Here is a 24,039-nt window from a genome sequence, read left to right as displayed (position 1 = left end):
ATGATGGTATTTTCTACAATGAATAATTTTTAATCTGTTTGAATAACTTTTACACCACACTTTAAAACCGTAATTCAAGAAAAAAACTTACTGCAGGATTAGGACTTCAGAAAATAACATATATGTTGATTAAGAACATGTACATTTCTATCGAGGGCACGAGATTCTTGTTTCTTTGTCTGAGAAATACCAGTATATTTTGGGTGCTAGCAAAACCTAGAACTGCATTTCTTACAGAAGTGCAACTTAAATACATAAAAAAGCCTAACCCTCTTTAGAATTTGCCAACAAACTCTGCTACATATTGGAGCTACCTTTTAGTTCTACCAAATTTTAGTAGAAAATTTTAGAATTTTCCAGTGTGCAGTAATGCAATATTTCTGATGAAGCAGTATTTCCTATCATCCAGAAAGCTAAACCAAAACAGCACCACTTAATCAGCATCAAAGGACCATGCAAGAGTCCTGCTGACCAAGCAAGGGTACAGTTATCTAAACATCTTTTCTATGTCATGAAAACACCTGTAGCAGAGCCATAAGTTACTAGGAAAAGCCATGTTGGAAGTAAGGAGAACTGATATGAAATGACAAAGCTCAGCATCTTCAGTCCTACCACGTAACCAGATTGTGAAGGGAAGGTCAAGATCAGTGATACCCAGGCTACAGGTAGAAAACTGCGTGCAACAAAGGTTGCACGGCTGTTGGTCTTCTCAGCCCTGGTTCAGTAGATATGGCTATGAATTTCTCTTTGCCTCGAGCCCTGGTTTATGCACAGGTGGGAGACGTTTCAATCTCAGTTTACAAAATAAATTTGAAGCAAAGATCTAAATACTTTATTAAGCTAGATGACAGTATTTGCCACAATAGTCTAATAATCAGTATTTCATATAATACTAATTTCTAATAATTCAATCAGTAGTTTATGAATGGGCCAATTTGAAAATAGGCAGTTACTAGCTTTGTTTGTTAATAAAAATGAAACTGTGTAGCAGAAAATTATGATAGGACCACAAACACTGGCTACTTTCACAAGGCCAGTTTGCTGATGCATATGTAGTGTCCAAACCTGTTAGTATTTACTTTAATTAACCAGTAATATACAATACTGGTGATCATTGTTATCAGTTCTTTACCAAAGCAAGAAAGAGGAAGCCTCTGCTCATAGCACTACTTTATTGGCATTTTAACAGAAATATTTGAGAAAATGGCAGTTGGTGGGAACATTGTTCTTAATAGACGAGTTCAGGTTTACAAGCATTTCCAGAAAGCAAACACCATTTTGCTGTACCTACTGTATTTTCACACTTATGCAACAAAATCTCTCTGAATCACATAGTTGTATATGTTGCTGGAACCTACCTGCCATTTTAACTCAGTGATTTCCCTTGAACTTTATTATCTAGTATTTATCCACTACAGTGGGGAAAAGTGGTGAGGAAGAAAGGTCACAGGGGAAGGGAGCTTAGAGGGAAGGACTAGGGTACAACAAATGGGAAATACATCTAAAAGCACAGATAACTGACAGTAAAATATATGTTCTTTGGTTAGCAAGCAGAAAAAAAGGAAAGGACTTGCATACATGATAGATACCCACTAGCATTCTAAAGCAGAAGACAAGAATGTCAAGAGTGTATTCTTCCCCCACTGCCAGATGGAAGGGCTATTATTATAAATGAAAGGCAGCAGTAGTGGATGCCAGGCACTTTTGTTGTGTGCCAGATTCTGAAGTCCAGATGTAAGCAGGTTACCCCTGGGACAAGACAGGCTTCAGCTCCCGCAGCAGAACAGAACCAATCACGGTTTTCTCAGTGTTTATGACGAGCTGTGCTGTAGAGCTCTCCTTCAGCTCCACTGTGACTAGCATCAGTGACCCACTGTGCACAGTCTTCGCTGCAAACCTGGAGGGGGAAGAAAAAATAAAAAATAAAAATAAAAATCACTGAGGATCTTAAGGTCAAAGACTGCTAATATTTCTTTCTGAAAAAGTTAAATGAGCTCAAATATAATAAAATGCCTTCAATTTCATTAATGCATTTCAGGGGATAAACCATAAAAACCACCATAAATTCTTCAGAAAGAATTTGTTCGACATTGTGTAAATACTATTGCATTTAAGAAAGACAAAAAACTATAATGTGAAATTCTGTATTTAATAGTACAAACTAAACTCTTAAATAAAATTTTTATGTAAATTCTGATTCTTCAGTTCATCTACAATACTCATGCACACTGGTAACTTGAATTCAGCTGTATGGAGTTTTCCATGGATAACTATCATTATTTGGTGCCTCAAAGAAAATGCAACTATGTTAAACATAGTAGAACGCTTCCAAAAAGCCAAATTGTTCTATTTTCAGAAAAGTGCATCCTCCTGCCATCTCAGCAATTAACTAAAACTAAAAATAGTCAAAGTTATACACAGCCAGCACAATCATTTGAAATAATGGTAACACATAAGACACCAAATAATTTGATCTGCGAATTTATGTTCAGAATATTTAATCATAAAAATGTGACCAATATTTCTAAATATTTTATAATTATTAAAAAACCTACAAAACAAAAAAACCCATCCCCAACCAATTAGATAAACAAAAGTTAGGACTAATGCACCATTACTAAATTCCAGGACATGAAGAACCCACTAATTACATGGAATTAAAAGCAAAACTAGCCTTTTAAGCACCACAATTGACTGAAAAGCCATTTTAGGCACAATGAACTTCTGTCAATCCTGTTAATTCATTCTGCACGCACGGCCAGGCCCAAGAGATGGGAAGGAAGAGGATGGCAACAGAAGAGGATGGCAACAGCCTCACCTTCCATCTTCCACAAGGAGCACACCATGCTTTTTTTTTTTGTCTTTTTTTTTTTTTTTTCTTCTTCCCCTTGGTTACTTGACAACAACAAAGTTGCTGCACATGGGCTTTTGAAAACACTAACAAGTGTGGAGCAGGTCTGTGACCCAGTCTGACCCCACTTTGCAGGGCCAATCTCCTCTCCTCTTTCTGAATGACACGTGTCTGAATCAGAGCCATCTGCCTCAATTTGCGCAACATCTTCAGCCACAATAGGACCCAGTTAGCCCTGACAACAGCTCACAATACAGAAAAATCAAACTGCTGTGCTGACAGCACACTGTGGACTATTCAAGAGCAAACCAACTGGTCAGTGTCTCATGTCTGACAATTAGCATGGGCCTTGCAAAGGCCTATCCAAGCCCTTGGGGATCTGTTTAATTACCATCAACATAAAGGAGGGAGTTTATCAGGAGATACTCAAAAAACTTCACTCCAGACTTAATTAAAATATTAGCCACTTAAGCAGGAAGCAGGTTCTCTTTAAACGAGAAGTAATTTCTGTCTTTTTTCTTTTTAAACTAAGCATATCAAAATCTCATAACACATTATACTAATTAAGGGAACATGAGGCACTTCTCTAATGTCACCCATCACAGGTCAATCTATTTCTTTTGTCCGGATTATAGGTTCATTGAAAGACCTCTCCCTTTAATAGGAGGTTCTAAAACGTTACCACTATAAAAATTATCTACTTAGCTAGTTGTATCAATGATTTCATCTATTTGCACTGCGATGTAGAAGATCACTATTTCTCTTGCTGATTTTGACAGGGGGATAATTATAGAAACAATAGTCTTATTAGTCACTTTATTTACTTAACAGTTGTGTCTTGGGACAACACAGAAGCAGATTATGTCTGACTATGCACATAAATAGGTTGGTAGTTGGCACTCCTGCTGTGTTTCACAGCCCCGAGGCTTGATTTTACCCTTTTTTATTAAAACATGAAAGTGATACAAAGTCAGCATTCTTCGAAAGTCAAGGTAGCCCAAAGCATCAGAGACGAGTTTTGCACTGATATTTTCACATGTGGATTTGGAAAATCACATAGGGGATCAATAGTACTTTTCTATACCTCTGAACAAAACATGTAAGATCAATAAAATGTGAGTTTATATGTGGTTTGCATAGGGTCTGATAATCGGATAATTTTAAACGAAGTGTTAGTATGCATAACTAGCAGTGGCTAACTGGTTTGTACAATGGTCACCGATCTGGAATTGCTAAGTGAAAAAAGAATTGGAACAGAACGGGATGACTTATTTCACCATTAAAAAAGGGTGTATAGAAGAACAACCACACAACGGGTTTACCACTACTTTTGAACTCCAGAAATTGAAATCTGTTTCTTAAAACAGGGAATATAATTTAGTTTCTGAAGAGAGTTATAACATAAACATGCTTATATGATCTATGAAACTGAATACAGCTATAAAAGGATGAAGCAGTTGACTTTTGATTAGAAGACACTAGCAGCAAAACTGATTTGCTGATTATTTAGATGTTTTAAATATACCATCATTGAAGAATGTGGTTAATAGCTGTTTTTTTAACTAAGTACATGTTGTTGCATTTATATGCTTACTCTTAACATAAGCCCATGTGGATTTTCCTAAATGTCTGTTGTGCTCAACTAAATACTTAGACCAGAAAGCCATTAAAAAAAAAATCTTTCAGCAGCAAAAATTATTCACTTTATATAGTAGGTATTTATTCTTTGTGAGAAACTTTTCTTTTTTCCCCCAAGGTCAGTAATTATTTATTAATTTTTCTGAAAGTTGATACTGCCTTAAAGGTTAGAATTTGAATTAAAAAAAATTGAAAAAAGATAATAAAACCAATCAGAATTCATAGACTGAAATAAACCTTGGAAATTGCACTGTCATACAGTAAAATCTAGCTTGTAAATTGGTTGTTTGTAGGTACAAAAGAAAGAATTTTCCTATGGACAACTCTTAACATAAGACATTATATTATGAGCATGGTTCTGTTGCAATAAAGGATGCATCAATGAATATGAAAAAAAAGAAAGTAAATGAGAATACCTTTCAGAAAACAGAACCAAATATTTACTAATAGTTTCAAGATGGCTGTTTCTGCTATACTGCAGTTATTCTGTAGTTTTCTTCCTGTGATAGTATTAATTCTAAACCTGATTTCACATAATTAAAAATATTCAGGAAGATTTGCAGCTGTTAATACTTTTCCCATTTAAAAAAAATCAAGACAGATTAGAAACATAACAATGTGAGATATATTTGCATATTATGAGTTTTCCCAAACATCTTTTCTTTAAAAAGAATGTTAATATTCTGAGGCTATGTGACATGCAAAAAAAATAGGAGTTCTTAGATTATTTTTACATAAATACAGTACCTGTCAGTAGGTAAGGAAATATATATTAAGAATCAAATTCTAAATCAATATTAATAAAGTACTGTATATTTTTAGAAAGTCATTCAGTCTTTCAAGAGCTAAAAATCAAGTACATATTCTTGGTCACTTTCCATGAAAATAAGACTTGTTAATGATTATCACAGAAATATCTGAGTTATAGTCACGGAGTATCAGATACTACAATGTGACAGCATTTGCCAAACACTGGCTTTGTAATGATGACTACTCTTAACTACAGACTAGCAGTTACTTTTCCTTTATTTGTAGACAGAAGATAGCTACAATATACAGGAGAGGCATTTTTATGGGGAAATGTTATGAAAATTCCATGCCAGTGAATAGACAGCAACAGAGTAATTCACTCAAAATCTGCTCTTTAAAATTCAACATTTGAGAAAGTAAATTTACACCTAAACACTGACTCTCAGGACATTTGTTTACAGCAGAACAGGGTTTGTTATGCATAATTCAACAAGCACTAAAACATACATTCTCACCAGTCGAGAACTCTTCTTCCTTTTTGATTTTTCTGTTCAAGCTGAATTTTCTTCTTTTTCTGTTCTACTGCTTACCAGAAACAGTGACAATGGCCCATGGAGGCTAAAACTTTTTTTCCTCTGCCCTTTCTTTAAATCTTGTACATAAAGCCTTCAATTACTGCCTGCTGAAGCAGACAGAATCCTATTAGTAAGAAAGACGATCAGAAGATGCAATGCCCTGCCCTAGCTATAGAAAAATAATTAGTCCAAAGTTGACAAATGTGTAATCAAGTTATGCAATTAATATATTCAAAGGGGAAAAAATATTGCTGTGAATTAGTCTTCAATTAAATATAAGAATGAACAACTATGAAGTACCTTCCAGTGTATCAGCTGGACAACAAAAATACTTACACTTTAAGTACTCTGAATCTTCACCTTACTCTGATAAATTCTATCTATGTACAGGTTTGACTTTATAATTAACATTTTATCTAAAAATTGGCTAAATTACTAATTACTTGTATTTGTTCTATGAGTAAACCTTAGAAGATGAAAAAGTATTCAGAATAACATGACTATATATTAGTTCTGACCTGGGGATAGAATAAGCTTAATACTAAAACATAAGCAGAAATATACTCACAAAAAGAAGGATCTTTTTCTTAACCTGGTGATTTTAACCTCTCAGAAAAAAACCTTGTGTAACATTGGTTATTAATAATAAAATTAGATTAATATTTACCTTAAAAACCATATTATGATAATCTGATGTTTTCTTTTTTCCATTACATTGCATGCTATTTTAACACTATCTTAGAATAAATATTTCAAAGCACCTAGTTAATTACCATAATGTAATTATTTCCAATATTAACTACTTAAAAAAATTGTAAAATAAATTGCAATCAAATCTGTACTATATTTTTACAATTTTTAGTTCAATGCCAAAACAGATTTTGAGTTTGTTCTCAGTTGCCAGTGAGCAGCTGCACTGTACATCTAACAGAAATGCAGGAATGCAAGTGAGTCTTCTGAACTTACTGTCCACTACATAGCACTACTCCACACATTCAAAAAGATGCTGCATGAACTTTTTATCATCTTCCAAATTTACCTTTAGTTCAAAAATTTTAGCATTTTTCTATGTAGGTATTTATACATCCTCCCCAAAACTTCAATAAGCTAAAAGCTTGAATCAAAATATTTGGTCCTCACACCTAGAAAATTATAATTTTAATACTCAATCTATTTTGTCTTCTCATCTAGTCTATTCTTTTTATTTTTGTAAAGAATCAGGCATTTGATATGATAAGTGTTTGAGAACTACATACAGTCCATTTTTAAAACAGGCTATAAATTTTAATTTGCAGAAAAATTATTTAATTCCAAGAAAGTAAGTTACCTTACAGTAAAATATGAAAACATTAAACTTGCTCAGAGATATTTCAAGTCAAAGATATTCATCTGTTTGGTTAGTTTTTTAAGTGGAAAAATGTTTTCTGTTTAAACAACTGGCTGAGAAGGTTCCTGTTTGTTTTCCAAAGAAAATGCTGCACATATTTTTCACTTTACAGCATTCAGATACAAAAGCAGTGCTGTCCTCTAGTGGACAGCAAATAAGGTAGGCTAGAACAATCCATTTTGATTAACCTCATATCTAAAATGACTCACTCATATACTTTTAATGTTAAGCTCAAATTTAATTTCTTTAAGTTATTTTTAAATTTTGCAATCCACATGCAAGACCCTTAAATACAATAATATATTTAAAACATTAAGGCCACAAAATGATGTTGTAGAAAGGCATTCTCTTGATCAAGTAATTTGTATCAGTTAATCAAAATATTCGCATGTTGATAATACGTGTATGAATACATACAGGGTCCTTTTGTTAGCAGGGCAAAAATGTCAAGGTTTTAGAACATTAGGATTTGATTAAGAAATTAAGGAATATCTAGTAGAAACTACTGAATGAGTACTTTCATATTTTAAAATTTCAGTTTTCATTTATTCTAGGAATAAAAAATATTTACCTAAGAATAGTGACTAACCAGAAAGACTTTTAATCCTGGCTGACAAAAGAAATACAAATGGTTAGTCTAGCTGGGCTTTTTTTTTTTTTTTTTTTTTTTTAAAGCTGGAATTACTTCTATCACAAATCAAGAAAACATTAAGTTTACAAGTTCTGGCTACAATGAAGGCTGAAATACTGTGGACATGGATATACTATTCCATTTAAAATTCTGTCTCCTACAGGTAACCATTTTGCCTAGGGTATTTAGCTCTCTAATTAATTCCTACTTGAGAAATTAGGAAGCAAAATCAAGGTTGCATGTCTATTACAAGTTTATTTACTCAGCTACCCATTGCAGCTCTCTAGAAGAGCAGAAAAAGACGACTGAGCCCCACAGCTAAGAAACCACAGAAGCAGAACAGTCCACATAACTGCATCAAAGGAGCTACTACTGCCAGAGGTAGATTTCACTTCATTAGAGCTCTCCGACAGGCCACTTGCTTAGTAAAAAATCTTAGGAAAGATTTCTGCATACACACAGAGCAGAAAAGGTCTTTTAAAAAGTCTTCCTGGATTTGTTAAGGCCTGTTTCTCAGCTGCTGAGAACATATGTGTGGACTCAAATGGAATAACTATAAACAATTTCTATTTCTCAGAAATTTCTATACTGTGTTTATACTGAATAGATGGGTGATAGCCCCTCCTTTCTGACATGCTGGAAGCAGATGCAGTTGTTAGTTATGGTAAACTGATGGGGCCAGATCACCAACTTTCTGCCTGAGAATTCTTCCAAATTTAGTACAACTTGGAAGATGCCATACACAGAGAAATTTTCCAGGTGGACCCCTTTAAATGAGGTTTTGTTCAATACAAACCTGCCTACCTACATGAACATCCGCATACGTTTTCTCCCCACACTAAGTGTTCCTGGATTAAAAAGATGTGGGAACGATTACTAAACACGCCATTCTCGGATAATCAAAATTGTCTGTAAACAAAACCCTCTTTCCTTTGAGAATCAGTCTGCCAATATACTATAAATGGGACATGACAGGTTGCAAAATGATAAAAAGGGGTGAATACAACCAGACTGTCAGGCTGATGCATGGGGTGGGGAATAAAGGCTAGTGAAAAACAAGTGTTGATCCTTGGATTTCTGTTTTTTAAGCATCTTATGCAAGTTTCTATACTGGGTCTAGTTGCTTTCATGTTCTTCAGGATTTCAATGCTCAATCATTGTAGTGTGCTTACTGTCATATTACATAATGTACACAGAATTATTTTTTTGATTTTGCTAAAGGATAGTAACACAAGCCTCCAAAAGACAGGTGGAAGATATTTTACATCTTGTTCAATAGTCAATCACATAGGTCATGGGTATGTTAAACAATGATAGCACACACAGCAAGCTCTGAACAAACTGGCATATCCATATGGTGCAGTCAAGTGTCCTTAAAAATACAGATCCCAGAAGCAGCATAGTCACTGCATGCAATGCTGTGCTTGAGCTAGTTAGACCTGCCCCATCAATGAGCAGAAGTGCTGTTCTGTGCTTCTTGTTTAAAAGCTAGTTTGTTCGCTGCTAACAGAGGTGTCTACTATGACAACAATGATGACATGAGAATTCTCCCTCTGCAAGTTCTGGTGATCTCTAAAAAGAAGAGATGGCTACTAGAATGACCATTTCCGTGATTGTAATGGAGAAGGATATTAAACTCAATACTTCAGAATGTGAAATAGCTGTTCTGAAGCAGATTAAAGCTTCAGTGTTGAAAGAAGCTGAGGTTTGGTTTTCTCCAAAACCTCAGATTGTCCCGTATTGGGTTGCTGAAATTACAGACTGGACCATCTCAAACTAGAAGACTGAAGTTAACGCTGTCATATGTCTCAGAGCTGGTCAATGGTTATGGCCATCCTGATAACTGCAGAATAGAGATAAATAGACGACACCATGCTCACTTTCCGTCCAAACTACAACAGCAGCAACAGACTAGTTCAGTAAACTACTAACAAGTTGAGGTTGACTAAAATTAATTCTTTGTATCCACCCTGATGGGATCTGAGTAGGCAACATGCACGTAAAGTCTTCAAGAATGAAAAACATGGAAAAGGTGGTCTAGCCTGGATTATTTTGTAGAGCCACGGTCATTGAGGGAAATAATCTACTAGAGTACAATGTATCCTGTTTAAGAAATGCTTCAGAAGGTGGAAGGCAGAGAGGTAGGCAGTTCAAGATGGCCTGATTCTCCATCCCATTACACAGTATATTCTGACATCAATAAAATCACACAAGCATAAAACAAAGTGCAATAGTGAAGAAGCGAATTCCAGTTTGTGATCCCAGCTCTGAATGGACTTTTCTGCTGTATGCTACTGCCAACACATTAAAAGCTTTTGCACCATATTTCATAGGTAGTGTAAAGAAATGCTTTTTATGTGTATTTCCATTATTTTCTTTCTAAGCCAATTTACCCTGAAATGCCTTTCCTTCATGCAGAGGGCTTGATGTGATAGGAGATAGTTTTTTGACACTTCCAAGAGGATCATAAGACCATTCCAGTCTTTCTAAGATTAAACTCTGCAACTAGTCTTTTCATTCTATCACCATCTGTTGTCTTTTGTTATATTCAAAGTGAAGAAAATTAAGATTATATATCCTGGTAGGAGGTTATGGAGCTGAAAATGAATAAAGGAGGAAAAGACCTGAGGAACTTTTAGAATATTCATCTGAGTGGAATAAGCAACATATCTTGAAAGTAACACTAGCATGAAGGGCATTTCTGGATAAATAAGGCTCGTGTTGTTTTAAAAAAAAATTACTGAAAATCTTGAGTTGAACAATGTCTTCATCTCATCATATTTTGAAATAGAAGAGAACAGCCTAGAATTTATTTTTGATATATAAAGCAATGAATGTTATTGCCCAAGTAGAGACAGGGAACAGAAGTGATGTCCACGGAAGAATCAACTCTGAGGGCATAAATGTCCTCAATTATGTATCCTCTTATCTTGAAGATAGAAAAATTCCTGGTAGACTTTCCACTGACAACAAGCAGCAGACATACTTCAACTGAAAAGTACTTGGTCACTAAATGTAGTTATTCAGACTGATTTAATTCCCTGCAGGAGCAAATATTTTTCTTTAAACGTCTTTGTCTTTAGATATTCAAATGATGCCCACAGATGTGGTCTGAATCATAAGACAGAAGCTTGGTGCCTTAGATGATTCTTTTTGAAATCACTCTGTCAACATCTATGCACTCCTCAACCCACTTCCAACCCTTCATTTCTTAAAATATTTTTAACAAATACAGTTCTCAGAACATTGAAAGAGCTATGTATATTGCAACAATTACCCTAATGACTCATGAAATATTTTAAGAAAAATAATACACCTTTTTTTCTGAAGTTTTCATATTTAAGGAAACATTATATTTCCTGCTCTAAAAAAAATTCTAATTTGAAATGCATTTCACATTTTTGCTTTTAGTAGAAGCCTTTAAAATTGAAGTAACGTTGCCCCTTGAAAACAAAAGCAAGAGATCAACACATAAAATAGTTAAATCCTATTAAGAACATGAGAAGGCACAGTATGTGGCCTTACAAGGCCCAGGAATCTAATAGCCGGTATAAACTCATTTGAAAAGCAGGTAACTACACTTAAGGAAGTGAAATAATACAGCAAATTTATTTTGCAAATATAGGAATATAAATCTGCACCTTTGTGTTCTGATATATACAAATGGGTTATCGAGTTTAAAATTTTTGCAGCCGTGACTTCAAATAAAATAGGTCAGAAAAGTCTAAACTATAATCAACTATTATCTGGCATTTTGTTCTACACTCAGTTAACAGTTAAATTATTACATACTAAGGAAATATAAAAATTCAGAAGCCATATGGTAAAAAGAGAAAAAACCAAGCACTTAAGAAAGTGTTGCTATACTGTCATATGGACTGATATATAGCTGATGTATTTGACAGGTTTACATTTATTTCATTTTTCATTGGTGACTACATGCTATTCTGTTGATATTTGTTTCAAGTTATTTATTTTCAAATCTTCATTATATTTGCTCTAAATGTTTTTACTTGGTGCAAAAATACAATCCTAAATAGGGTTATCAATTTAAGGAGCAGTAATTGGGTCCCACCAGCATGACAACATCTTTGTCATGAGTGCAAATATGGTTAGACTGAAAAAAAACAAGAAACACGCACCTGTTCATGTCCATTAGATACACTTGTATTAAACTATACAATTTCATTTTGAATGAGTATATTGCACTACCAGGCAATATAAATTTCTTGGCATTAGCTGTCATTAAGTAGTAATACTCAAGTTGGGGATGACCAACTGAGAGGTTAATATAATTCATGCTGCACAGTGCAGAACATCAGTTTAAAAATATTACTTATTTTCCTTTGTAAAAGGGTATGTACTAAGCACTTCCAAGAAGTGAACTCAAGTAGTCCTCACATGACAAGCTGAAGCAAGTTCTTGTATAAAAATTTTTTCCCCAAATACCATTTGCAATAAAACAAACAAGACAAACTACAATAGTATAGAAAAAGAAAAAAATTCATTTTTAACATATTTTTACTGAATCCATAACTGCTTTGTCAAGGTTAAAGGTGACCATTTATTTTATCATCCTGAAATGGTATATGTGTCACATAAATAAAACATGGCACACTTCCTGCATCCATGAAATTTTCAAGAGGAAACTCCATTTTTGTTTACTCTCATGATAGAGTTGATTTAATCCAAACATCTGTGTACTTTAAAAAAAAAATTATATAAAAATACTTCAGTCATTTGATTCAGAGTTTTGAAAGTATTCATTATCTAATCCGTATCTCAAATATTCATTCATCTAAATCTAGGATTTACTTTAATGATAATGTAGTGCTGTTTAAAAAATGAATAGGTTCATCACAGTATCAATTATTTAATGTTCCCGTTCCTGTTCTTGGTAAAAACTAGGTGCAATTATGACTACATAATATCTGTGAACTCGAGTTACTTATGGTGAAGCAAATGAAGGGCTATTTTCTAAAAGCTTATCATTGTTGGGCATTTCTGCTAGGCCATTTAAGTTGTTATAAACAATTTTTTTTTGCCTGATGGATGTTATAAATGCAAACTATTCTATAACTACTGTGGCAGACTGAATACATTCTATTTTGAATCAAAAAAAGAAAAGAAGATTTCAGGATGCTCTAAAGCACCCTGAATACTTGTCCAACCAGAACATGCCTTCCACCACTGTCTCTAAACAGTGTGTACCTAACAGGAAGTACATCTTCCATTTATTTACTGTTGGTCACAGACCACTTTGTGGATAACCTCCTTTAAAAAAAAAAGAGCAACAGAAAGCAAGATCAAATTAGAAACTTGCCTACCATCAGGAAACCTGTGGTTGAGCTAGGAACTAAGCTATTACTTTAGGGAGCCTTTTTGAGACTCAATCAAAAACAATCCATCCCTATGTGATAAGTCTCATGTGATGGATATGGTAATGATGAAGAACACCTGTATACTACAGACACTTCAGTCTCTCTTGATTGATACCTCTCACCTAGCCTATGAACACAGGCTGTATAGATCCCTCAGGGATGCAACAAATGAGGACTCTTTCATGGAGGAGCAGTTGTCAATAGAGACAATCATTTCAGTGCAATTGCACTAGCTGTACCATGTTTTTATGGTGAACCAGAATTTTAACACTGACCATATCAAATACATAGGAAAATCTAGCTGGGTTAATGTTAATGCAATGCAATACAAATGCCCAATGATGTAAAAAAGACTAAATCCAACAATGAGAAATATCAGGCTGTGTAGGCTACAGGTTTCTCACCATTTCAAACAACCATCTCAGCAAAATTTCAAAGAAAAACATTGTTCTTTGCTTTGAAAGACGACATTTTGCTCTTATTGAAATAGCAAAATTCAGGGGGCTAACCAGATAATTCAGACTCTGGCACAGTTCTAGTACATGCTAGGAGAGATGTGTGCATTTTCTTATTCCAAGATCAGGTTAACAGCTTTTAATTACGTCTCGCTGTTATTATTTGTGTCCACTCAGTTTTCCACACATGGCAACTTTCCTGTAGCCTTCATGGGACTAAATATTTTGAGTCAATCACATTAAAAGCTGTTGTTAACCAACAGTCACATCAATTCCACTGACATTCTGAACCACAGCTTTTGGATGAAATGGATTAATCTACAAGTAACATCTGGAATTTACACAGGGCCAGTGACTTTCTTGGCTGATCCCTGTTTTTCCTTGCATATATATAAGAAGGACAAGGAAATGTTCAATTTAATGTTCAACCTGCATTTAAAAAGATCTTCAACTGAAAAAGAAAATTGGCTTCTAGGTTTAACTAGCTGGATATCATAGGTCAAAAATTAATGTGGGAAAAACAAGCTGCTTCTCACAGATGATATACCTGAATAAGGCCCCTTACTTTCAGAAACAGAAACAAAAGTCAAATAAACATATAGATACTCTTGAAAGTACCATGTGTTAAATGGCTACCTTTTCCCTCTGCAACAAAACCAGGAAAGGACAACTCCCCCTAACTCTGTACAGTAAAGTCTACATATTTGATTGTCCTATATACATTCAAATAAAGAGCTTAGGCTCAAGTTAGCATCTGCTTAGGATTCTATATTACAGTGTAATTGGGAACCTTATGCATTAAGTGTGGGTAGTAAAATTTTCCCTAATATTATCGAATGCTGATGAATTCTGAACAAATTCATATTAGAAGATGGGTCCACTATGAATGACATGTAATCTTACCTGTGTATGTTATCTTGACCAGAAGGGACTACACCCAGGTTTGCTGCCTTCACTACCCTTTCAATTATTACAAGTCTAGTAGAGTTCTGCGGAGCAACGGCTATTGTGGCAGATGTCTCATTCATTCCTGTCAGCATCCCTGAAATAAGAAATATTTCATTGTGAATACTTTCAGATTTGCTTGCTTATTAAGCATAAAACCAAAATAAGAATCTTTTAAACAAAAAACCACATTTGCATTAAAATTAGATCAATAAAAAATTACATAATTACACTAGTTTAATGTATTACTTGCAATGTCCTATTATTAGAAACAAATTGCTAACAACCGAACAATGGCATGTGTGATACTAATGCAACTGTGGAACCAAGATGGTTCTTTTTCACAAAAAGCATAACTTAAAAAAATAATGTAAACACAGAAATGAAATATCAAGGAAGACTGACTTGGAAATGTCCAGCTTAAGTAAGACCATATACAAAGACACCATCTAATCTTTCAATCATAAAACCATTGCATTTAATTATAATTTCATATACAATTGCTAAAAATAATCTTGAAATTCAGATAGTAGTCATTGGTTCAATTTCGTTCTTGAAGGTAAAGTCATCACATTAGAAACTGGGAAATTCAGTTAGTATCCATTTCTCTAAAAATGTCATGATAAATTATTTCATTAAAATAATTTGAATATCACTACAAAATGGAACAGAAATGTCAAGATTATATCCAAACATATGACAAAAAAAAGTAAAGAAGGAAATGTTGTTCAAGGACATTTGAACACCCCCTCCCCATCTTTTCTCTTCTATCAACATCCATTGTTAAGGAGAACGATTTGCCAGATGCTTGTGTTGATTAAAACCCAACAGTAACTACAACCTAACATTGTGTGTGCATTTTTATACCATGTTCAGAAGCTGAAAACATAGACAAACAATGGAGCACAGTGCTTTAGGCAGAAATATGAAGCATCTAAAATCTACAATAACACTAACGATGAAAACAATGCAAAAGTCTCAAAAGACTAATATTTTAGGGCTGCATATACAGTTCTAACACAGAGCAAATGGCACTAAGATGCTTAATAGAGCAATTAAAAAATAAATCCGACATTTTAATGCACTAGAATGTGCATTAGCTGCTGTCACAAAATAAGAAATATCAAAGTAGAAATGGAACGGCTCGTAAGTAAATAACAGGGTATTTTTGAATATGATCTGCTCTTGAAAAGAACAAAAATGAGCATACAACTTCTATAAAGATCAGCTTTATCTTGGGAATAGAACATTTTGTTTCAAATTGTTTAACTTCACTATTAGGCAAAAGCTTTAAAAACTACATATGCAGACTAAAACTGCTTTTAAGCAGAGCACAGGGACTGACATAACACTGCTGAGAGATGTGTGTACTCATTTAGGATTTAAACCTTCTCCATTAAGCTCTATTGAAGAGCAAATGCTGAATAAATGAATGCAACTATGTTTATGTTAAAAGCCTGTTTCCCCCAGCATATAATTAAAGGAAATGTTGTACAAAGCCAGTACTTTTGTCAAGCTCCTGTAAATGGAAAGATGGATAGCACTCAGAGAAGTGAATGCATTGCTTCATATTTAACCTTAACACTCTTGTCATTAATGGTTTGTCTAACTTGTTCTGTAAAAGACAAGGTACTGCTCCATTGAAGTAAAATTAAAAAAATCAACTAAACCATGCTTTTCAGAACAGAAGATTCATTATCGTCGACTAATGTATTGGCATAAAGCAAAGTAACATCCTATCAAGTAAGGCACACATTCAATCTGCCTTTTCACCCCCCTTTATTTTTAACTCATGCTGTTTTATTGTTATAGGCAATTTGTACCACTCAGCATGACAGTGTAAACTGAATCAAGATTAATTTACATGCAAAAGAACACTTAGGAGAGCAGCATGGTAAGCAAATGTATTGTCTCGATTGCTGAGGTGGAAAAGAACCTGGAAAGAAAAAAGGGTGCTCTAATTAAGGGGCATCAAATATGATTGCTTGTGGTAGTCAAGGGCCAGAAAATACTAAATGTCCAACCATTTAAAGAATTAGCATCTTGCTTGTTAGGAAGACAAGTTGGATATATAAATCTTAATAAAATTAGGTAAACAATTTGTTTACTTAACCAAGGTGTTTGGTTTTTGCTTGTTTGTTTGTTTTTTCCTAAATGTGAATCAGGTATACACTTTTCAAAAAAATTTGACAAAATATTTTAAAACATGTCTGTAGGGGGAAAAATAGTCTTTATACTTTAAGTATAAAGACCGGCTCTTTTAAAATATTTAACCGGCTATTTTAAAAACACCTTCATAAAAATTCTGATTAATATCCAGCTGTAACAATTGCATGCCACCTTTAATATTGCCTGAAACAGGAGAAGCTAAGAAAACTCTAGTCAGTGCACAGAGCAGCAATTAATCTGGGTTAACTAACTGATACAATGAAATAACTGTACACATTTTTAATAATAAAAGGAAATTAAATTGGAAAAATTACACTCGTAGGTAACAAGGTATGTTAGCTACCAGACTAGTGCTATTCTGGCAAGGGGAGTTTTGCTACTAATTTTTAAAAACAGCAGACAAGTAAAAATTTGCATACAGAGTTCCCAACAGTACATGTATCACTCATGTAGAATTCCTGTTACAGAAACTGGACTTTTCACGGAGATGTGATGTAAAACAGTGTATAAAATCCTGAAGCCTGAAGATCAGTAAAAATATTTAACCAGAAAGGTAAAGAGCAGTTTGGCAATACCATTTTTATCCATTGCTTCCAAACTGTCAATCACAACATCAACTGCTAACTCAGCTGCTGCTCTGGGGAATTACCTCACCCGAGGATTCCCCAGCTCAGGAGGGAAGGTAATGGAAGGGAAGACAGTGTAGCAAGGCTAAGCGTATCATGAGCAGCATGTGGATAAATCCAGATTTCGAGGTTCTGCTGCTACCACTAGATAAACCTTCACAGTCATGAATATTCAATAACTTGTCTGTTCTCTCCTTATGCCATCAGGAAGAAAATGGACATATACAAATGTAACACACAATGCAAAACAGCAGAGTGTAATTGAGTAAAGATGTGTAGCAATGAATTGTCTTCTACAGAACAGTATAATACCAGCTATTTCCTCTTCAGCATTCTTATTAGGTTACACATGCAATTTAGATGTAAAAATCCTTAAAACCCATACATATTCTCATTCTCCCCCAATATAATCTTGCATGTCTAATATTCTCCTCAGTCCTTCACTATTTTTTACCTATTTGTTTTGGTTGCAAATAAAATAAGGCATCTCCAGGTACAAGACTTGAAACATCTTATGTCCAAAAACAAAAAAAAAGGAAAAAGAAAAAGCATGACAAGTGGAAAACAAGATATATAAATCAGATTCATTTGGAAAATACAGAAAAATTGAAGTTAAACACAAAATAGAATAACATATACCAACTTCTAAATTGCCCTGCATTTATTATTATAATTTGGATTTTTCATTTAGCAAGATCACATAGTAATTCTCCCTGAATGCTAGCTGCTCCTAGATCTTTGTAATAAATACTTCTGTAAAATTTAGAACTGAGACCTCTATTACCACAAATATTCTGAAACAGCTGATATCTATAAGAAAAAAGATGCAATAGAAAAGGTTTTTAAACCTGTGGTAAATTTGCCAACATCAAGTCCTGCATCAAAGAATGAATTCAGGAAGACAGAGAGAGCGATACAGAAATGCCAAGAGACCTTCATGGATTTACAAATACTTCATATAAACAAATTTTCAAATAGCTTTATTCAGAGTAGCCTTTCTGCTCTATTAAACATAGCAAACAGCTGCCAGATTTATTCAGACAAATAATCAACAACCATAGAAGTAAAATGGCAGAAGAAAAAGGAATTTTGGCAACAACTCCACAGAGGACCACAGCTATTCTCCAAGTACACTTCTATGTGCTCATGGTTCTGTATGGCCAGTCAGGAGGAAAAAAAGCCCTCAGTCACAGTAAAATATACAAAAACTCTATAAAAATATCACAAAGCAAGCAAATATAAAAACAGGGAGGGGAAAAAGCAGAGCAACCTGCCTTCCTTTCACTACAACCTCAGCTACAATTTTTAGAAGGGAACAGTTTAAAATAAATGTGCCACAGCCTCGTTCAATCACTCACCTTGGTTTGCTGAGCAGGTATAAAGCAGAGAGGCAGGCTTTAGTCAGCAAAGGGTAAGAACAGCAAATAAGTATCAATTGGTTAAGAAAACAAAGCACAATCCTAACTTTTCACTGCAGCCATAAGCTTAACTGAAAATGATCTAGGCAATATTTAAACTACTTTCTTAATCATTCAAAAATACTAAAGCAAGGAATGTTCAAAAGCAATAATTAATAATACACAGCATTACTCATTGGTGTTCTTGACTGTTTGATGGATATACCGAGTTTCTGAGCCTTACACAGCAATGAGACAGGATCCCATGGGTATATTCTCATCTCAGTGTGAAGAGATTTACACATGTAAATCCCCATATATTGAGATAGATGAGTAAACACTATTACATTTGAATGCACCCAAAATGTAATAATTTATATTTTAAAATATCCAAGAATCATATCCTAATTAAGGGTAGAAGTATGGACTATTCCATTTAACACATGGTCAAAGCCAAGTACAATTTTCTCTAATTACTTTGTATAAAATATTCAAGTCACTAAGAGATCTTATGGAGGTTTATGTCTGGACCAGCATCAGAAACTTACATTCTTTAAAGACACAACATTAGAAGAACGCAGAAGTATATAAAATATGTCACCTTTCTAAACCAGTATTCCAACAAGAACATTTTTTTGTATGAAGTATGTGAAAGCATAAAGATTAAAATCATCTTCAGAGTAGCTGAGGAAAAGGTATACTATAAAAGTAGCCTTGGAATAAAGACTAGTAAAAACAGACACCGTATCAATGTATATTTGGTTTATTTCCTTGAGCTGGGGTTCCAACTTTCTGCTTTACTGCTAGTGAGAAAGACATTCACACTTCATGAAAGAAAGTCAAAACTCTCAGAGCCAAAAGACTGTTTCAGGGTAACGGGTGGGCTTTGCGCTTTTAAAGGCACACTAAAAACCTGTCAGATACCACTGCACATCCTTTTTGAGATATTTTAAAATTAAATCATTAGTATCAGACTGACTACTAACAGAGGCTAACACAAACAGCTACATTGGAAGCACTTGCTGTACACTTGAAAACTGAAGGGCACATAGCCTTCTCATCCAAATATGTTTATTGAAGTTGCTGACATATTTCTCACCTTGCTCCTTCTTAAAGTCTTTCTCTGACATAGTGACAGGCAAAAGCAGTTCTCCAACAGGGGGTTGAATGTTAACATTGAAATGATCATCCTTTGTGCTGGGAAAAGAGAAATTACAGAGAATCAACCAAGTGCTTCAACATAGACTAATATAAACTTATCAGTTCCAAATTTACTATGGAATCTATAAACAGTGCAAGAACTACCTGCATGATTTTTACCTTGTTAATCTAAAAGCCCGCTAATTTCTTACATCAGTAAAACTGGTCCATTTTCTCTAGTACAAATGTAGTATTAATATAGTATGCATGCTCTTGTATTTTGAAAATGTAACCTTTACTCTATATTAATGTTTATTTGCGATCTATAAGTCATCACACTCAAACTAAATGCTTTCAAAGGACAAATTACTATGCATTTCACAATTCCTTTAAAAGAACTGTTATTCACAAATTCTGTCATCACCAACAGCTGTCCCAGAAACAGGGTTAAACCTAGGAAAGGTATAATTTCAGACAAAAAGGATATTATTGTCTGAAAAAAACCCAAACAAATTAAACAATAAATGTGGGAGTAAAAAAGAAGTATCTTTGATCGCTTCAATTTTGCAACATTTTGTATATTTAAAGAACCCCACATGGCATACTGGTTGATGTAAAAGGACACTGGAAAATTGCAGAATTTGAGGCAGTTTCCATAATGACAGAGTTACAAAAATTACTATCAGTAGTGGCATACTACTGTCAAATGCTATACATTCTTCCTTAAGAAATAAATACCATACAGTGAACTTGCACTCTCTATCCATTCAATTCTCTGAGTTTTCAACTATCTTGTCTTTGAGTTCTCCAAGCCTACAGAAACTCAAGACATATTCTATGTTCAATTGACTAACTATACCATAAGGGATTCAGCTAGCAATTCAAGTTCAGTACATGCAGTCAGAATCTTTGTTAATGCTTTGATGCACGAGAGATTTTTAGAAAAGAACACTTTTTTTTCCTGATGTACCTAATAGTCAATACATATTGATTGCTGATATGCCTCAGATATTCTACTTACATATAATGATACAATTGTTAGAATATAAAATACATTTCATCAATTAATATCCATGGTATTTAAATTAACCTCAAATGTGTTACTGATTTTTTATAACTCTGAAACCTCAAAATTCTGAAATAAGATAGACTGATGGAAAAAACAGCACTAGATCAATAACATAGGAAACCTATGTCTCTTTCTTAAAGATGCAAGATAAGTCACCTGAAAGCATTTTATGGTCCTATTACTTAACATTTTAATATTTACCATAATTACCCAATTTCACAAGCAAATGCTTACGAACTAGTACTTTCTTACTTCTGACTTCTGATGTGTTGTAATTATGCTTATGGATGTGATCTCAAGTATGGGCTTTTCAAATAAAACTAACCATTACTAACTTTGAAAAGTTGAAAATTATTATTTAGAAAACAGAGTGAAACAATCCCTTCAAACCTGGCTAGCATTTCCTTTACGAAGAATCATTTATGAAGTGCTGCTTTAAAAAATTTGCTTAGCTAACAAATTCTCAAATTTTTTTTCCTATACTACTTTAAATACTGTCCATCTCTAAAGTCATTAGTATACTGAAAAAGCAAGGATTGTTAGACTGGCTGGCTTGATCAAGTGCACTGTAAAATAAGAAACTAATTTTTTTTCTTTAATTTTTCCTTTGAAAACTGATCAAGAACTCCATCAGCTTAAGAGCTGAAAGAAGGATCTTTAATCAACTGCCTCATAACTTTTTACTGTTTATATATACTACTTGGACGATGACTAAAACTTCTATCTTCACTGGTATTTTCAACTGATCGTTCAACCAATGTCATCTTTCATATTTAAGCAAGATGTGTACTACATAATTCAGTGTAAAACAGATAAACAGTTTTGTGTACAATGATTCATGTCCTACATTGACTGGACATGCCATTTGTACATAAACTTGACTTTTAACATCAATGATTAGATTGCTTTGAGATGCTTGTAACAATCCTTTTACAATAAGAAGGAATAAAAGCAACAGCATAGCTTGGGTTTCTTATTTCTCTAACTGCTCAAGAGGACCACTCGACACCTCTACTGTTAAGAAAAATTTTACTTCCCTTTCCCTTAGTGATTAAAAAGCTAATACATGTTCTTTGATAAACCATGAACTCTTCATAGTCTGCAAGCAGGAATTCTGATTGTTAGTTGTTCTTCAAAACAACTTTGTTCTTAATTTCACTTTAGCCAGCATCTGGTTTACTTTGCATTACTTTAATTTTAGCATACTTTAGTAAATTTATTTTTCAGCCAGAGAAAATCATCTTCCCTTTTATCATTCTCTATCACACACTTTATAGGATACAAAATAGTTCCACAGAACAATTCAGGTTGGAAGGGACATCTGGAAATCACCTGGTCCTCCTCCTGCTCCACCCAGTGCCACCTTAGTTGACATTGCTCAGAGCCTTGTCCATTTGAGCTCTGAGTATCTCCAAAGATGAAGATTTCATCAGATATCCAATGGATAAGTTTAATAATAAAATTGAGTCTTGCAGCTCAGCTACATAATTTCCCCCAATACTTAGTAAACTAATTTCCAGTGTATTTAACTTATTTATTTATATTTTGAATACTATAATTAGTATAAATGATGTTTAAACAAAAAACTGCAGAAGTGGTTTGAAGCTTGAACACTAACATTTAAGAATCTGGCAGAAAATTGGTTCAAGCTGCACTGAAACATTTCTCAGGTGGTGTTGCTCTAATTTTCCTGGAAGATCAAGCTGAAGAAGCTTATCAGAAAAAAAGCAAAGTTTCTGAAGCCAACCAAACATAACTGTTTTAGATTTCAAAAATTAAAGATGCATCTTCTGGTATTAGCAAGTGCAACTGGTAAGTTACATCCTTAGTGGAACATGCATGTTTAATGAGAAGTCTGCAGAAGGAAGCTCTAAAACAATCAAAATCAGGATGTCCAAGAACAGTACCTCACCACCAGTTTGCAAAATCTGGTTTGTATTTAGTTGCAAACTTAGGGGCAAATAATGTTAGACATCATTACTCTTACTGTTGCTTTAATAACTGTTAAACTGTACATACTGTATTTTTAAAAGACTTACACCACTTTCATGATGTATTTCCAAGCATCACATGAATTTATCTTCTGATGTACCCAATTAAGATGAACAAATGAGAGATGATAATGCTTCCACAGCAACACAGGGAGACTTACCATCTCACGATAAATGACACTGCAAAACTAACATTCAGTCCTTTAGAAGATGCAGAGTTTTAACTTTTCTTCAGATGGCTGCAGTGGGAGCAGCTAGCATTTGTCACTTTAAACCAGTGTCCATTTTCCTTATTCCCTCTTTCTTCCCTCTTTTTTTTTTTTAATACGATTGGCTCCAAAGTGTTCCTCACAAAGAACTTCTCTGCCATAACAAAAGACTTGAGGACGACGGCAACATCTTCTTTAAAACTAATACAAATAATATTATCACTTGTGAATGAGTTTTTCTAAGATTCCACAATGGCAGTCTTTAAAGTCTTCATTTTCAAAGCTTTTTAAAAATTATTATTCTAATAAGAGGTTAGGGAATATTCTTCTTACTATTTATATTACTATTTTTTGTTTCACTCCTAGTAGCTGCTTGACCCAGAATACGTCTATCCAAAACCAGCTCACTATTTTTGTCTTGTATTCAAAAAATCTGCAGAGATGATAAAAAAAAATGAAAGAGGAAAAGCAACACACTAAGTTCCTGCAAAACATGGAATGGATTAGTCTAGGAGACTCTGCTCATAGTCTTCCTGAAGAAAGGAAGAAACTGCATCCTGCTTTTACAAGAAAAAAGGCCAGCATGATAGAAGAAATAAGACTAGTTGTTCCTGCCCAGCCTTGCTTTTTCCAGGTCAGTTATCTATCTCGATATAATTTCTTTCTGGAACTGGGCCAACTGACTACTTTAGAGTAATGAAGTAAAGTGAAGACTACCAGATTGCTTGTCTTAATATCCTACATCTGTAAACAACTTGGTGATCTGCTGACAAAGCACTAGGGAAGCAAAGAGCAAGAAACATGTGAAAATTCAAGTGACAGTGA

The 24,039-nt window shown here is 34.1% G+C and overlaps 1 protein-coding gene across 3 annotated transcripts in view; it reads right to left on the bottom strand.

Moving 5' to 3' along the window:
- Positions 1-1,158: 1,158 nt before the first annotated feature.
- Positions 1,159-24,039, bottom strand: part of AP3B1 (adaptor related protein complex 3 subunit beta 1) — a 163,507-nt gene continuing 140,626 nt past the window's right edge. For 2 of the 3 annotated variants that reach the window (XM_074855625.1, XM_074855624.1), the window contains exons 25-27: positions 19,905-20,002; positions 14,572-14,710; positions 1,159-1,897 (exon numbers count right to left, since the gene is read on the bottom strand). In XM_074855625.1, the coding sequence (XP_074711726.1) occupies positions 1,744-1,897; positions 14,572-14,710; positions 19,905-20,002 (391 nt within the window). In that variant the 3' untranslated portion in view covers positions 1,159-1,743. Of the gene's footprint in view, positions 1,898-14,571; positions 14,711-18,766; positions 18,804-19,904; positions 20,003-24,039 lie in introns of all 3 variants that reach the window. The other variant, XR_012627025.1, reaches the window with a different exon arrangement.

This window comes from Strix uralensis, chromosome Z (assembly GCF_047716275.1).
Source record: "Strix uralensis isolate ZFMK-TIS-50842 chromosome Z, bStrUra1, whole genome shotgun sequence".
Classification (NCBI taxonomy): domain Eukaryota; kingdom Metazoa; phylum Chordata; class Aves; order Strigiformes; family Strigidae; genus Strix; species Strix uralensis.
This window is presented reverse-complemented; position numbering and strand designations above follow the sequence as displayed.